General features: G+C 35.9%; 2 protein-coding genes across 30 annotated transcripts in view; one reads left to right on the plus strand and one right to left on the minus strand.

Moving 5' to 3' along the window:
• Positions 1-14,624, plus strand: part of LOC144301748 (uncharacterized) — a 355,630-nt gene that overhangs the window by 106,947 nt on the left and 234,059 nt on the right. For 6 of the 24 annotated variants that reach the window (XR_013368522.1, XR_013368512.1, XR_013368523.1 and 3 more), the window contains exon 1: positions 662-1,137. The exons of 1 other annotated variant lie outside the window; for it this stretch is intronic. Coding sequence is in view for 4 of the 23 variants with exons in the window: in XM_077878820.1 (XP_077734946.1) it covers positions 626-642 (17 nt within the window). In the remaining 19 variants the exon portion in view is untranslated. 17 more of the 24 variants (XR_013368515.1, XR_013368514.1, XR_013368516.1 and 14 more) reach the window with 10 other exon arrangements.
• SAMSN1 (SAM domain, SH3 domain and nuclear localization signals 1) overlaps positions 1,861-14,624 on the minus strand; it is a 268,791-nt gene continuing 256,027 nt past the window's right edge. For all 6 annotated transcript variants that reach the window (XM_077878807.1, XM_077878805.1, XM_077878804.1 and 3 more), the window contains 2 exons: positions 13,506-13,656; positions 1,861-2,764 (listed from right to left, as the gene is read on the minus strand). In XM_077878807.1, coding sequence (XP_077734933.1) covers positions 2,562-2,764; positions 13,506-13,656 — 354 coding nt within the window. In that variant the 3' untranslated portion in view covers positions 1,861-2,561. The remainder of the gene's footprint in view (positions 2,765-13,505; positions 13,657-14,624) is intronic.

Below are 14,624 nucleotides of genomic sequence, written 5' to 3' on the forward strand. Positions count from 1 at the left end.
GTGGCTGTGCTGGGTCCAAGGAGGTCCTAGAATAATCTCTTTAGAGTGGTAGCCATAGTCAGGAGTGGGGCCATGAAGGAAACAGCATGTTGGAAATTTGAAATTGAAACACTATTTCTTCTGTGGAGAGGGAAGAATAGGAGTAGGTATATGATTTACTCCTGACCTGGGTGCTGTAGGGATTAAATCTCATGGATCTGGAAAAATACACTAGAGATTAACAGTGTAATACTGTCTCCCAGCATTGAAATAACACTTTGTATTTCTTGATTCTTCCTAAGGTATGGTGTTTTATTTATTATAGAAACTTTTAGATCGAATATTTTAGAAGGTATTTACCTATAGACTAAGTACATTGATTTAAATATAAATATCAAATGTGTTATATGGGAATAATTATTATATTCAATGCACTCCAGTAAGTGTTTCCTAAATGCCCACTCTGTACCTGGTATAATAATAACAGGCACCAGAAATTAAAAGGCTAAACAAAATAATCTGTTGTGACAAGATCATGGTCTTGTGGAAAGGCAAGTGCTTTTCAAATAATGTATTATATGGTAAGTGCTGTAACCAACAGAGATCAGGTTGCTATGGAACCCAGAGTAGAACACCAAAGGAAATCATGGAAGGTTTCACAGAGTAAGTGACCTTTGTGATGAGTCTTAAGAAAGAAAACAGAGAGAGACTACTGGATGTAGAAAATAGCAGGAGCCACTCCAGGAAAATAAATAGCATAAGAAAAGTCACAAAGGAAATAGTGAATTTGTGGAATTGCAAGTAGATTGTTATGGCCGGACAGTGTAGAGAGAGAAGTGGAAGAGGAAAGATGTGACTCATGGGTAGATAAAAAATGGTTGATAAGAACCTTATATATTCTCAAAGAAAGTTTAAAGATTCTACTAAAGATAGTGAGGAGCTATAAAAAAATTTCAAGCTAGAATTACATGATTTGATTTACATGTTAGATCTTTCTGGAGGCTGTGTGGAGGATGGATTAAAAGATAGAACACTGGTAGAATAGGGGTCAGTTGGAAAGCTATTGTACTATTTCATACATCAGCTCATGAGGTTCCAAAGCAAGACAGCAACCACAGGAATGGATAGAAAGCCATGAATGGCAAAGCACTTCTAGAGGTAGGACTTGATTACTATTGAATCTGTATGAGAAGTGTATATGTGAAATTAAGTAGGAAATGATTTCCTGTTTTGGGTAACTGTTGGGTTTTGGTGTCACTAAAGAGAGAGAGCTTTATTTGAAATAAAGAAGGAGAGACAGATTTGTAGAGAGAAATCAAATATTTGGGTATGTTGATTTGAAGCTTCTAGAGTGCTATGGGCTGAATTGGACTCTTTCCCCACAAATTTGTATGTTGAAGCACTAACCCCCAATGGATGGTATTTGTAGATGTTTTTGGGGGGAGATAATTAGGTTTAGATGGGGTTGTGAGAGTGGGGCCTTCATGATTGGGTAAGTGCCCTTCTAAGAAAAAACACCAGAAAGCTTGCTATCTCTGACATGTGAGAAGGCAGCTATCTGTGAGCCAGGAAGAACTCTCATTAGAATCCAACCGTGCTGCACCCTGATCTTGGACTTTTGGCCTTCAGAATTCTAAGAAAATAAATTTCCATTGTTTAAGCCACCCAGTCTATTATATTTTATAATGGCAACCTGAGCTAATACATGGAAGTATACAGGAAGTTGGATAACACAAATCTGGGGTTCAGGGGACAGACTGAGGTGAAGTAATTTATTTGGGAGTCGTATGAAATATATATGAAGGCTGACTATAAAACTGTGTCTGGTAAGAGATATTTTGTCTAGAGTTCTAGTATAAAAATACTTATAAGTACCACTAGTTTGGGAAATAACAAATGCACATAATTCTTTTTATTATTAAAATTAGGGTATTTCACAATTAAAAATATTTACAATTAAAGATGAAACATCTGTACAATTACTAAAATTCATCTTACTAAATGAGAATCGAAAATTTCTTGTTATCTATACTTTTATACCAGGTAACAGTGAAGAAACTAACAAAAAACAATTACTAAAGCTCCACTGTGGATCAGGATAAAATGTTTCTGATATTAACTCACACTTTCCCATTAAGTATAAAAATGTGTGTGAATGCTGCTTGGATAGTTGGTTAAATAGACATATGTGCTATTACTATTTGTTGAATAACAGACACAAATGCGAAACTGATAGGTATGAAAAAAGGAGGTTTTTTTCCTGCAGAATTCATCATTTCACACTTAGAAAGCAAAACTGAATAAAGCTTATGTTACACATGCCAAAGACTTACACTGTACCTTTTTCTAATACAGGCAAATGAAATATTAACATGTAGCATTTAAAATAATAAATATATATACTATTTACAATAATTGGGAATGTTAGAGAATTAACTTTTATGTAAAATCATTCAGATTAAATCATTTTAACTTTAGGTTGTATCGGCAAATACTTCTCTTTTTCTCCTATTTGATCTTTTAGCTCAAGTAGAATTAAAATGGAATGCATCTGTTGTACATATAAAGTTGAGAATGTGTGTTCAGTCACTTGGCTCTGTAATAGTAATCTTCTGTACCATATCAGAGAGATTTTCAGACTCTAGATCTTCCTTGCCATTATCTGAATTTTCTGATGAGATATAACAACCAGAGTCCCTTGGGCAGTTGTCTAACTGTGACTTATTTAAGGAGATGTCTGGGTTTAAGGATAGAGGCATGGATTCATTTTCTTGCTCTTGAATAGCTGTAAAAGGAAAAGAGGGCAGCAGTTAGGAGAAGCCAAGAGAAGTTTTACTCACGTACTCATTAATCTCTGAGCTATTTTAAACGTACCAACCTTGACTTCATTACATTTGAAACTGTCATGAGTAAACCATATATTTGTTTATTATAAAAGAGATATTTGCACTCAAATATTCAAGCTCCAGTTTCCTAGAAGACAAAATTTGCCCTTTTTTTGCTCACTTGCAGTTTCATGGAATTCATGTGAACTGCTTACATAAGCTAAGATCAATATGGACTCTCATTTTACATTAATGATAAGTTGCCAGAGAAAGCAGATTGTTTCCACAGTTTGACTGATGCCTTGTCCAAATACTCCTTAAAGTAACATTAGAAAAAGTCATTTGTACTTTAAATGCACAACCCAACTCAATAGTGATCTTTGTGGACAATTCTAGAATCATGATACTGTAGAGTAGTGAATAAAATATTGCTTTGGGCAACAACATATAGTAGGACTTCAATTACTTGGAATTTAATAAAACTTAAAGTATTTGGAATTTTATACCATGTTTGCATTCACCAGAAAAATCAACATGGAAATCAGGTTGCTTTTTTTTTTTTTTTTTAAGATTTTTTTAAAAATTTATTTACTCATGAGAGACACAGAGGGAGAGAAAGAGGCAGAGACACAGGCAGAGGGAGAAGCAGGCTCCATGCAGGGAGTCTGATGTGGGACTCCATCCCAGGACTCCAGGATCATGTCCTGGGCTGAAGGCAGGCGCTAAACCGCTGAGCCACCCAGGGATTCCCCCCGAAATCAGCTTGCTTTCAGATAGTAAAACACCACCATTTTCATTGACTCTCTGCCTTATTTAGTTAGTCTTCTACATATTTGTAGGTTTTTTTTTAAGATTTTATTTATTTATTTGAATGAGAGAGAAAGTGAGAGAGAGAAAGAGAGAGAGAGAGAGAGAGAGAGAGAGAAAAAAAACACAAGCAGGGGGAGGGACAAAGAGAGAGGGAGAAGCAGCCTCCCCACTGAACAAGTAGCCTGATGCAGGGCTCCATCCCAAGACCCTGGGATCAAGGTAGACACTTAATTGACTGAGCTACCCAGGTGCCCCTACATTTTTGTAGTTCTGAAGAACAATTGTTTATATTCGGACTGGTAACTGTGTTATTAAAGCCGTATTCTAGATTCAACAGATATTTTCTTTTAAAAAATTAATACTAGAGATGTAACAAAAGATATTTTTGAAGAACGTAAGCAGCACTATAAAGTTTTATTCTTCTCAAGAAGCCTTTAGCATCAGAGTTCTCTTGGTCAATGTACAGTTTCTTTCCTTGCCTTCCCTGACACCGGTAATCATGAGACGAGTTCCTCAGGGAGAAGATATTAGGCCACCACCCGTCAACTATATCAGCATACCTACCTAGTTCTTTCCCCTTCTAACCTCAGGGCTTCTCCACTTTACACATTTGAATAATTCTACTTTGGAAGAACAAAATGTATACATTTCAGGGTGGGACAAGACCTCTGCCTTCGGAGACTATGTACTTCATCCTACTCTAGTGAGAAGAGAGTAATCCTAACTCCAAAATCCTGGAAGGGGGAAGCTGTAATTTTCCTCAATAGACTTTATAAAAGTAAAATGCTAAGTAAATTATCTGTAGGAAATTCACCCTTTAACTTGTCTACAGATATCCTACTTTTTAAATGTGTTTTCTAGGCTCCAGATATCTTGCCAACATTATGTTCTACTGTGTATTCAATTATCAACATCCTTTATGAGAGAGAATTGAGCCCTGGTGCCCTAAGGCATTCTCGTAGGTAATGAATTCAGTTCTCTTCAAAATTATCTAGAATAGTACTCTTTTACGTAGCATCCATAGGAGAATTGAGAAAAGAGTCACATTACTTTTTTTGTATTCTGTGGTTTAGATGAGGAACACAGGTTGAGAAAGGTTGGGAAAAAATGATAAAGATCATTTTAGTTTACTCATCCTCAAAGTGAATCATAACAGTTCTTTTAACCTTTTCCTCAAAGCTTTAATTTGTGACTTCAAACCCATGTTTATGCCATTCTTTTGAATCTTCTCCATGTTTGCCACAACTTCTTTTAGCTGTGGACCCAAGTATCAGATATTGAAGTCCGGTGATATTGTAACTAGTTCTAGGTATCAGGAACTTTCATTTTAATATGCATTGAATGTGACAATTTAAAAATTTTAGCCACCATGAAGCATTTTCTCTTTATTAGTCTTGGCAACCTTTAAGTTTAGGGTGAATCTTCTTAATATTCATTAGTGTTTGTGAATATCAGTCATTCAGTTTTGTTTCTAAAGCCTTCCGTTATGAAAAGACAACACTGAAATGGGACCTCATTTTCTGAAAGAAAGCTTTCCCTCCTGCCTCTGCTTTTCTGTCTTCTTGCCACTGAAGTGAAAGAACCAGCTCTGTGTTTCATTATCCAAGTGTTTCTGGAAAAGGCCAGAGAAATTAGTCCTTTTATAATGCTTCCTGCTACATCAGCAGTGATTCACCGTATTTGGAGTGTGATCCCAGGCCATATTTCCCCAGATTATATTTGGGCCTATCACCTCAACACAAAATTAAAAGAACTGAGTTATTTCCTTTCAGATCGACATTTTAAACAGGACTTGGCATAATAAAAACTGTTCCCAATACCATGTTCTATTTAGGTTGATTACTGATTGTGGGACTCTCTTCGAGATATAAAACTTAGGCTTCAAGAACTCTGATTTCCAAAATTAGCTCTTTTCCTTTCAAAAAATAAATACTTAGCTTGTTATTTCATCTTCTGAAGACTCTATCCATTCCCCTCAAAGGATAACAAAGTAAACAAACAATAAATGAAAAATCTGACTTTTACAGAGACTATGTCATTTTTGAATATTTGTAAAATGTATTTGTTTTTATTTTTGCTTGAAAAATACTATATCACCTTCTCTAAATTCTAGGAATTGGTTTGTTTTAAATACAGATTATTTACTATAGGAAATTTTATCTGCAATTTTTATGGAAAAAAGAAATAGTTTCTCAGTATGAAAGTTATGCAGCACAGTAATTGACAGAACAGGAGTAATTTGCTAAATGATTTCCTAGTGAAATGAAAACATGACTATGCCTCCTCAAATGCTTCCCACCAGGCTTGCAATAATTTCAGGCAGGTGATCAGCTGGAGCCCCTCAACTGTAACTATAAAAAGAAAAGGCAGGTTATTATGTTATATTATGGAAATGAAAGCTATACAGCATTCAGTTTTTGTGTTTGGAGGGTCAGGACTTTCCTTTTCTTGTTTTCTTTCTTTCTTTTTTTTTTTTCTTTCTTTTTTTTTTTTTCCCATCCTGACACTAATGACTTTGGGATTGGCACAAACCTAAGTCTTATACTATGGATACTTTTTTTCCAGCAGAGAGGATGAATTCATGTTAATATGTTCATATTTTCTTTCTAAGTCATTTAGTTCCTTCACGTGGCCATGAAATAGAGTAAAACTAACTGACCTACCTAGAAATTGAAACTATAACCTTCATCAGTTTTGGCCTATGGTCCAATCATCTGAGCTAACCAGGCAAGTAACACACAAACTAAATCCTAATTCTGAGAAAAAGTTCTCATATTCTAAAGAGAGAAATCTGTCCTATATTCACATAGGTTTCTTTACCCAAATATTCCAGATTTTGACTTCACTGTCTTGTGTGCCTTAAATATGAAGCTTCTGTTTCTTTGGGCTTCTGTTTCTTTTGGGTACTATGAAATAATGCAATCTAGAGGGCATAGGAACGTGCCTGGCCAATGAAAGTGCTCAATAAATAATTTTTTAAATAAAAAAATGTGATGTTTAGATTAATTGAAAGAAGTGGAAACTAAAGACCAAATAAGAAATTCTGTTGAAATTCAAATGAAGATACCTCTTGGCTCTTTGAATTATCATCCTCTTTTTTTTTTTTTTTTTTTCCTACTGGTGCCATCTCCAAAGAGGAAAAATCAAAGTTATGCCATCCTCTCTGAGGATAGCTCAGCTTCATGTTGGAGCACCATTTGAGTCACTTAGAACAAAACAGGCATTCTCCAGGTATCTATGACTGTATTTATTTGTCCAGAGGCAGTGTTGTCCAAGGAAGAACATTTAGTAGACAATATGGCACAACTCTTAGTTATTTCTGATTTCATCTTAAACATATCCTTAAATTACTTGAACGTGATAAATTTATAATAGTAGCTTTTAGGTAGTCATGTCATTTGAATACTGACCTACTACTTGGAAAAACAACAAATGGAAAACAAGAATCCCTTCATGGAATAACACCAGTTGCTTTTGTTTTCCTGAGGCCATGAGAGAATAGGAGTTGAAATGACTCTCCCTCTTCTTTTTGCACATCTCTCTTTGCATCATAATAGCAGAATCTACCTTCTGATGAGATGTAGGCCAAGGAATGACTCTTTGTATTCACCTTCACAGCAACCTCCCTTTACACCGTGCTGCTGCTCTAGTAAGGGCAGAGGAACATTCACCTAATATCTAATTGCTCAGCACAGCACAGATACCACTCTGCCCAACCAGACACCCCTATGGAAGGCTTTGGTCCCAGGAAATATTTACTTTTGGTTGAGTTGTCATATTGGTCCCATTTTGATAAGACTATTTTAAATAAAATTAAAAACCATCATTATATATTGCTTATGAGACTTGGGAAATTAGTTTCATTTTTCTTATAGATTAAATTACTTGGGATAGTGAAAAATAACCTAATTTCATTATTTTTAAAATTTATTATTTGACAAAAATAGGGTTACCCTGCATATTATTGCTTTTCCCATTTAATATGCTTTGAATATATTTTTATGTCAGGACACATTACATTCTCCTAATATCTTTGTAGTACCTTATTGTTTGCATATACTAATTAATTTAACAAATTGATTATTGATGGAAGTTCACACTTAACTAAAAGTAGTAGTTTAAATAGCATTTTCTTGCATTTGTATGTTGAAGTTCATCAAACAAATTCCTAAAACTGGAATTTGTAGATACAAAAGTATGCATATTTCAAACTTTGAAGTTTTTACATACTGTCCTCTAAAAATGTACTCATTTACACTCTTGCACATATACATGCACATAAAGTGAGCATATACATAACATACCAACATACCAACACATGCCAACGCCCATCTGCCTACTACAAAAACTTTTATGTGTTGAGGTGGGATTGCCAGGAACTTAAAGTTTTACAATCAGAACAAAGTTTCCATATGATTTGCAAATCTCTTCATTCCCTCATTCAATGTTAATTCATTCTACAAGCATTTGTTGTTTTGTTGTTATTGGGTCTTTTTTGTTTTGTTTTGTTTTCATTCTATAAGCATTTGTAAACCATCTACTCAATGCAATGCACAGAACTAAGGGCATTGGGGAGGGCACATGGTAATAGAGGATTCAGTCTTGTTTGGCCAGGGTGATCGTTACAAAGTCATGCCTAGTATACAATCATAGTGCAATATAAAAACAAGTATATTACAAGTGCCTGAGGTGACTGAGGTGAAAATTCAAAGGATCCTCTACTCTGGGAACTGTTCCTTGATAGAATAGTAAAAATGTTTACATTTCATTTTGTTGTTTTTTTGTATTAGATGGAATATAGCATCAATCATAAATTAAATCTGAGGGGGGTATAAAACCAAAAAGAAATCTGAAGAACTTAAATTGCATAAAGCTAAACATCTATAACTAGAAATATATATTAAATGCATATTTATAAATACATAAACGTAAAATGCCTGTGTGCCTTCTGTACTGTGTATATGTGTAGGGTTGGCATATATTTCTTAAAACCTGTACCTTTCTTGAATCTAGATTCAAATCATATGGCAAGTGGGTTGGAAACACCAGGCATGCATGTCAGGGGCTAGGGCACCAGGCTACCCTGGCACGCTGTCAGGCCAACTGCTGGACTGCTGCTTGGCATCACTACAAATCTCCCCTGCTGGCAGCTCATGTTCCAGGCTCCTAGCTGGGACTTGCCTCTTGCCCTGCATCGTTTTGTGCAGGTAGGCAGGCAGGAAGGCGCAACTGGGGATAGTTGTGCAATGTGGAGCAGCTGTGACCACAGCTGGTGCCAACAGCCCGGCACACAAGCCACCCTTCCCCCTGTCCTCTTCATTGCACACTGCAAACAAAGGTTGCAGGTACCTAAAATATATGATACACAGCTTCTAGTACTGTCTGCTTATTCAGTTACTAAGTTGTGGGGTTTTTTCCTCCAATTTAAAATTTAATTATTCCTGTGCTGTAGGGAGAACAAGATATTTCCATCACCCATTTTTCCTGAGGACAACAGTACACATTCTCACAGACACACTTTTAAGACACATCAAAGTGCCTCCAAATGCGGGAAAAGAGGAACAAGTTCAGAATAAAGAGAAAATATTTACTATAGATAGAAGTTAACTCTTTTATTATTTGCAAGAGGCATTTTATTAGCAAGGCAAAGAGGTCCTGAAGATTGTGTTTATGAACAACACACACACACAGAAACACATACTCATATTCTCTATTCTTACTGAGAATATTTATTCAAAGCAAACGAGCTGTTTTAAAACTCAGATAAATAGAGAAATCCTAACATGTACCAAATAAACAGATTCTGCTCTTTTGCTCCTTCAAAAGCCGAGGCTCACCCCAATTTTTCTTCTTCTAACTTCATCTAGACTCCCAGCTGAGGGAGCCGGTGACCTAATTCTGCTCAGTTCTAATGCAACATGGGAACAAATTCAGAATATCTCGGTATTGGCCTTGGCACGATTGCAGAACCCCAAAGTCGTTATCCTACTCCAGAGGTAATCCTGTAATCAGTGCTAACACCACTCACCAGCCCTTCTATCAGCTTGTAGGAGAAACACCTTTACCTCCTGTCAAGCAGTGACCTAAAAAGTTTAATCCAGTTTACATTTTCAAGGTCAGAGTGGGTACAATGCTATCTATTTTGGCCTAAGAGAAAAGGAAAATTGCTTGTTCTGAGTATTAGATTTCTGTTTTTGTCGCTGTCCCACTCCCCCATCCTCTTGGTCCCTCTAAATGTATTAAAGGCTCACATGGGGCTTGTAGTTTTTCCTACATCATTTCGAAGATTTAACTCTTATCTTCAAAATAGGTGTCCACTCTCCGCAATTTTTATATTGAAAGGTTAGTAAAGCAAAACTTTCCAGTTTCCAATCTAAGAAGCATTGAAACTTTAAACTAGGGATTTATTGACATTCCCCAAACTTACTATTCAATGATCAAGATAAAATACATACATAAAATCCTGGCCAATTTGCGTGTTCCATTCTTACACACACAGCTAACTTTTTAACCTATGACTGTGACATGCATTTGTTTTTAATAATATCTTAGTTTTACATAACCATATATTCAAGGTCTTTATCATTCAAGGTACATGAAGGTTGTGCGTTTAATCTCTAGCATGGTTGTAGGAGATATGATTCACAGAATAGAGAATAGATAAAAATAAGCATGCATGCAGCAGCATGGTGCCGAATCATCAGAACCCACCATCTTATCAACAAATAGAAGTCATTCTTCTTTATTTCTTGAGCAAAGCAGTTTCATATAAGATAAATAGCTTTCAGTCAAAATAGCCTAACATGCAATATGCATCTTTTTGACATGTATATTCTAGTACTACTTTAGACCGTAAGATTAAAATAAGAAATATCTCAGGGTTGTGTGTTGACAACAAACACTGGTTGCATCGGCACTTTTTTCTATTTTTCATCCCTCGGAATTTGGCTCAGTGTGTGTATGTTTGTGCATTACTGGCTATTATTAAGTGATCAACTTCTAGTGACCTTCAAATACCATTTTCTAAAGCCTTATAAGGGAAATAACTTGTGCTTTTTTATATCAAATGTTGGAAGTCACATCATGCTTTGGAGCTACTGTGTTTTGTTGCCAGGGTATAGTAGAATGTGTTTCTAATAGATGAAGGAGACCAGGTTCTAGATATGTGACTTTGAGAAAGCGACTTAGCTACTCTAGTTTTAGTTTCTCCATCTTGCAAAGGAAACATTTGGGCCAGATGGTTTTTCAAATTACAGCTTGCTCTCATATGATGTTATCTGTACATTATTATTCTTTCATTAACATAGAAAGCAGATGGGGGACAAGGGAGGTGGAATGGAGAAATTAGGTGGACACCATGCACAGCCCAAGTCTTCTGCACTGGATGGATTGTCCCACTGTGGGTCCAGACTGAGCACTGTTTTATGGCTAGAAACCTTTTTCACTCAGGCTCTCTTACCCTTCCCTATTCACCAATCCTGGTGCAATGCAGCCAATATTGCCTTACACTTTTCAGGCAGTAATGTTGCAAGATTTCTGTTCTCACATACTAACTTCTACTTTCTGAGATGGAAAGCTGAACTGAAGCTCCTGAGAAAATTGGCATAGTAGGAAACTTCAATTTTCAGATATTCATTGTTCTTTCTATATTTACCAGTTTGCATGTGTGGAAGAAAGAACGTGGATTTTTATAGCAAGCTGCCTTTGATTAAAACTCCAGCTCTGTTACTTATCTAGCTGTTTTTGGCCTCTTTGAAATTCATCTCTGAAATGTCTTCTCATCTGTGAAATGGACAAATTACCTATACAGATGGGATTATAGAAGAAAAGCAATGTATTTACAACTGCTCAAAAAATACCCTTTTCCCTCCCTATACTTCAACATCAAATTATTTGGAGGGTATTGACAATGATATTGGACATTATCAATTACAAGAAATCTACAGAATCTATTTCTTAGCTTCACATTATTTAGTGAGGAGCCATGCTTTGAAATGACAAGATGTGAAAGAAACTGTCATTCACCCCAAAGATACACTACATCATTTTACACTGATCAGTTTTGTTTTGGCTTGTCTTATTGGGTATAAATTGGGTTTATACCCAATTTTCTTAAGGTTGACCTTTGTCTACCTCTGTGATGTCAGCCCTCCCTCCCAGCCTCCACAACTTCAAAGGATGCATATAATCACCTGGGCCTAAGATGAAATAAATTCTGCAGGTGTCAAATTAGTCTTAAATGTGAAAACTCTTTGAAAAGGGCAGCCCATGTGGCTCAGCGGTTTAGCGCCACCTTCAGCCAAGGGCCTGATCCTGGAGACTGGGATCGAGTCCCATGTTAGGCTCCCTGCATGGAGCCTGATCCTCCCTCTGCCTCTCTCAGTCTCTTATGAGTAAATAAAATCTTTTAAAAAAGAAAAGGATGAAGATCTATGCAAACTCAGGACAGCAAGTAAGAATGAAGTGAGATGCAGTTTCCAGAAAAGTAAATTTATTCTTACCAGATAAAAGGCCAGTGTATAGACACGTGCTGAGCAACTGTGCCCATTTCGTAGCATATGAGACAAGATATAGGAAAAGCTATTAAGAGACAGTCAGGAGGCCTGGGTCCTAAACACAACTTTCTTCCTTGCTCTCCATCTGGGCTGTTATTTGTAGAAAGTATAGTAACATCACAAACACTGGTGCTGGCTCTTCACAATTTACTGTGTGTGTGAGCTTGGACAAGTTACTTATCTCTCAATTTCTCATTATAAACACAGGACAGGGCAGCCCCGGGACTCAGCGGTTTGGTGCCTTCGGCCTGGGGTATGATCCTGGAGACCCAGGATTGAGTCCGGCGTGGGGCTCCCTGCATGAAGCCTGCTTCTCTCCCTCTCCCTCTCCCTCTGCCTGTGTCTCTGCCTCTCTCTCTCTGTCTGTCATGAATAAATAAATAAGATCTTAAGAAAAAAAACAACAACAACACAGAACAGTACTGTCTAACTCACAAAACTGTGGAGCACGTTAATGAAGACAATGTAAAGATCTTGGATCAAAGTTTCACTGAGAGCATGTTCAAAAATAGTAATTATTATGAGTAATATTATTTTTGAAAGAGAAAGTTGGATTAGATGATCTAAATTCTTTTTCATCTTTAAAAGTCACTACGTCCCTCTTTCTTCCTAACAAAATACTTGTGGAGTTTGGTACGTCCTGAGCTCAGGGTTTTAGAAGCCTGACCAGATTTAGTAAGAAGAACATTCAGATTGAGCGCAACTGTAAAAACAAAAGCTATCCAGTCTTTACAAACCCAGTTGGTAAGTGAATGTGCTTGCATTACTCCATCTTCAGTTTACACTTACAAATACAGAGAATCATCTCAGATAATAAAAGTGAGTGCTGAATATTTTTGCAAGCTATTATAACATTTTGAAAGAATACTATAAACACATACAAGATGTGACTATATGGTAATGAAATGAATTTTCCTGTGTGGTGCGAAGGCTCATTAGCTTAGAGCCATGCTCTGCGCTGTTCTACAGAAGTTGCATATGACATATCTCACTAATGGCTCATGCTGTCACTAAATATTTGTCTCTAACTCCTCAGTCTCTGAGAATGCAGACATCCACTTGTGTGTAAATTAATAGCTCTGCAGAATCTAAATGAGATGCCCAGAAAAGTCCCTTCATTTTCTGAGTCCAATAAAGGAAAAAAAAAGTCCTCTTCCTAATTATAGACTTGACTGGGGTTATTGTTTCCAAATATATAAGAAAAAATGTATTTTATGGGAAGGAATACTTTATATGATTCTCCATAAATAAAACCAGAGCTTTGTTTTTAATAATTTTACTATCTATACTGAACTGTGATTTTCAGCTAGGGAGAAAAGTAGGTATGCACACTTACTTTCTTCATCAAGGAGATTTTCAGCAGCTGATAGTAATCTCATCCTGTCTTCTGGGTTTTTAATGTTTAATTCAATGAGATGACTCTCTTTTATATCCTTTAAATCTTCTAGGGTCTCATAACCATTGAGCAAAAGTGTTGAGGTATATTCCTATGGGGAAGAAAAAATATATATAATACAAGCTAGTCAGATTCAAGTATTTTATTTTTAGTTCTCTTTAGATTTAAAGAAACTGTAGAGTGCATATGGAAACGAAAAGCACTGATAGAACTTTTGCTTAACTTTATTTTACTTTGTACTAGTTTTCCACATATGAACTCTAGGGCATTTAAAAGAATATGTTGTAGAATTCTCACCTTTTGGAAGGGCAAATGTAAAGAAGAAATAATTACCTTAAGCCATGCAGTGCTAAATCATGGATCAATTAAATAGCTGGATCATTCATCCCATTTGGCACTTTTTCACTTCTCAAATAGCTCAATTGACAAAGATAGCGTGTCCTTGCGTCTATCAATAAAATGCTTCTAAAAGAGTAATTATAGTAGTATTTCTGAATCTACATCTTTTCTCTTTTGCTTGCTTACAAAAATATTTACCCTCACTAACTTCTTGGGGTAGTTTAAAAAGTAAATTTGAAACAAGAACAAAAAATAGACTTAGCATTTAGCGAAAGTCATTATATAAAACTAAGGAATTCTAGACTTTCTATTAAAAGTTTTTATTAAGCATAAAAGCACTGTGGTTGGAAAAAGTATTGTTTTCTCAGCATGTATAGTTTGTCCATCATTTGCATCAATATATATTAATTTAAAATTCATAGGCTTCTGATTTCTGAGTCTGTATGTTATTTATGTAACCTCTGTTCTCTCCAACAGAATAAAAATGCAAAGTGAAGTTGAATGCTTTACAGCTTCCTCAAAACTTTCTTCCATTTTACTTGATCATAATTTCAATATCCTTAGTTTGGTTACTAAAACTGAATAAGAGGAAACATAAAAGTTTTAAGTAATCAGGAAGAATTACTAGCTCCTTTTTACAAAAAAAAAAAAAAAAAAAGGAGAGAGAGAGAGAGAGAACTACTTCTTTTAAAAATAATGTCTCTTAAAGGAGCACTGAAT

Source organism: Canis aureus, chromosome 30 (assembly GCF_053574225.1).
Source record: "Canis aureus isolate CA01 chromosome 30, VMU_Caureus_v.1.0, whole genome shotgun sequence".
Classification (NCBI taxonomy): domain Eukaryota; kingdom Metazoa; phylum Chordata; class Mammalia; order Carnivora; family Canidae; genus Canis; species Canis aureus.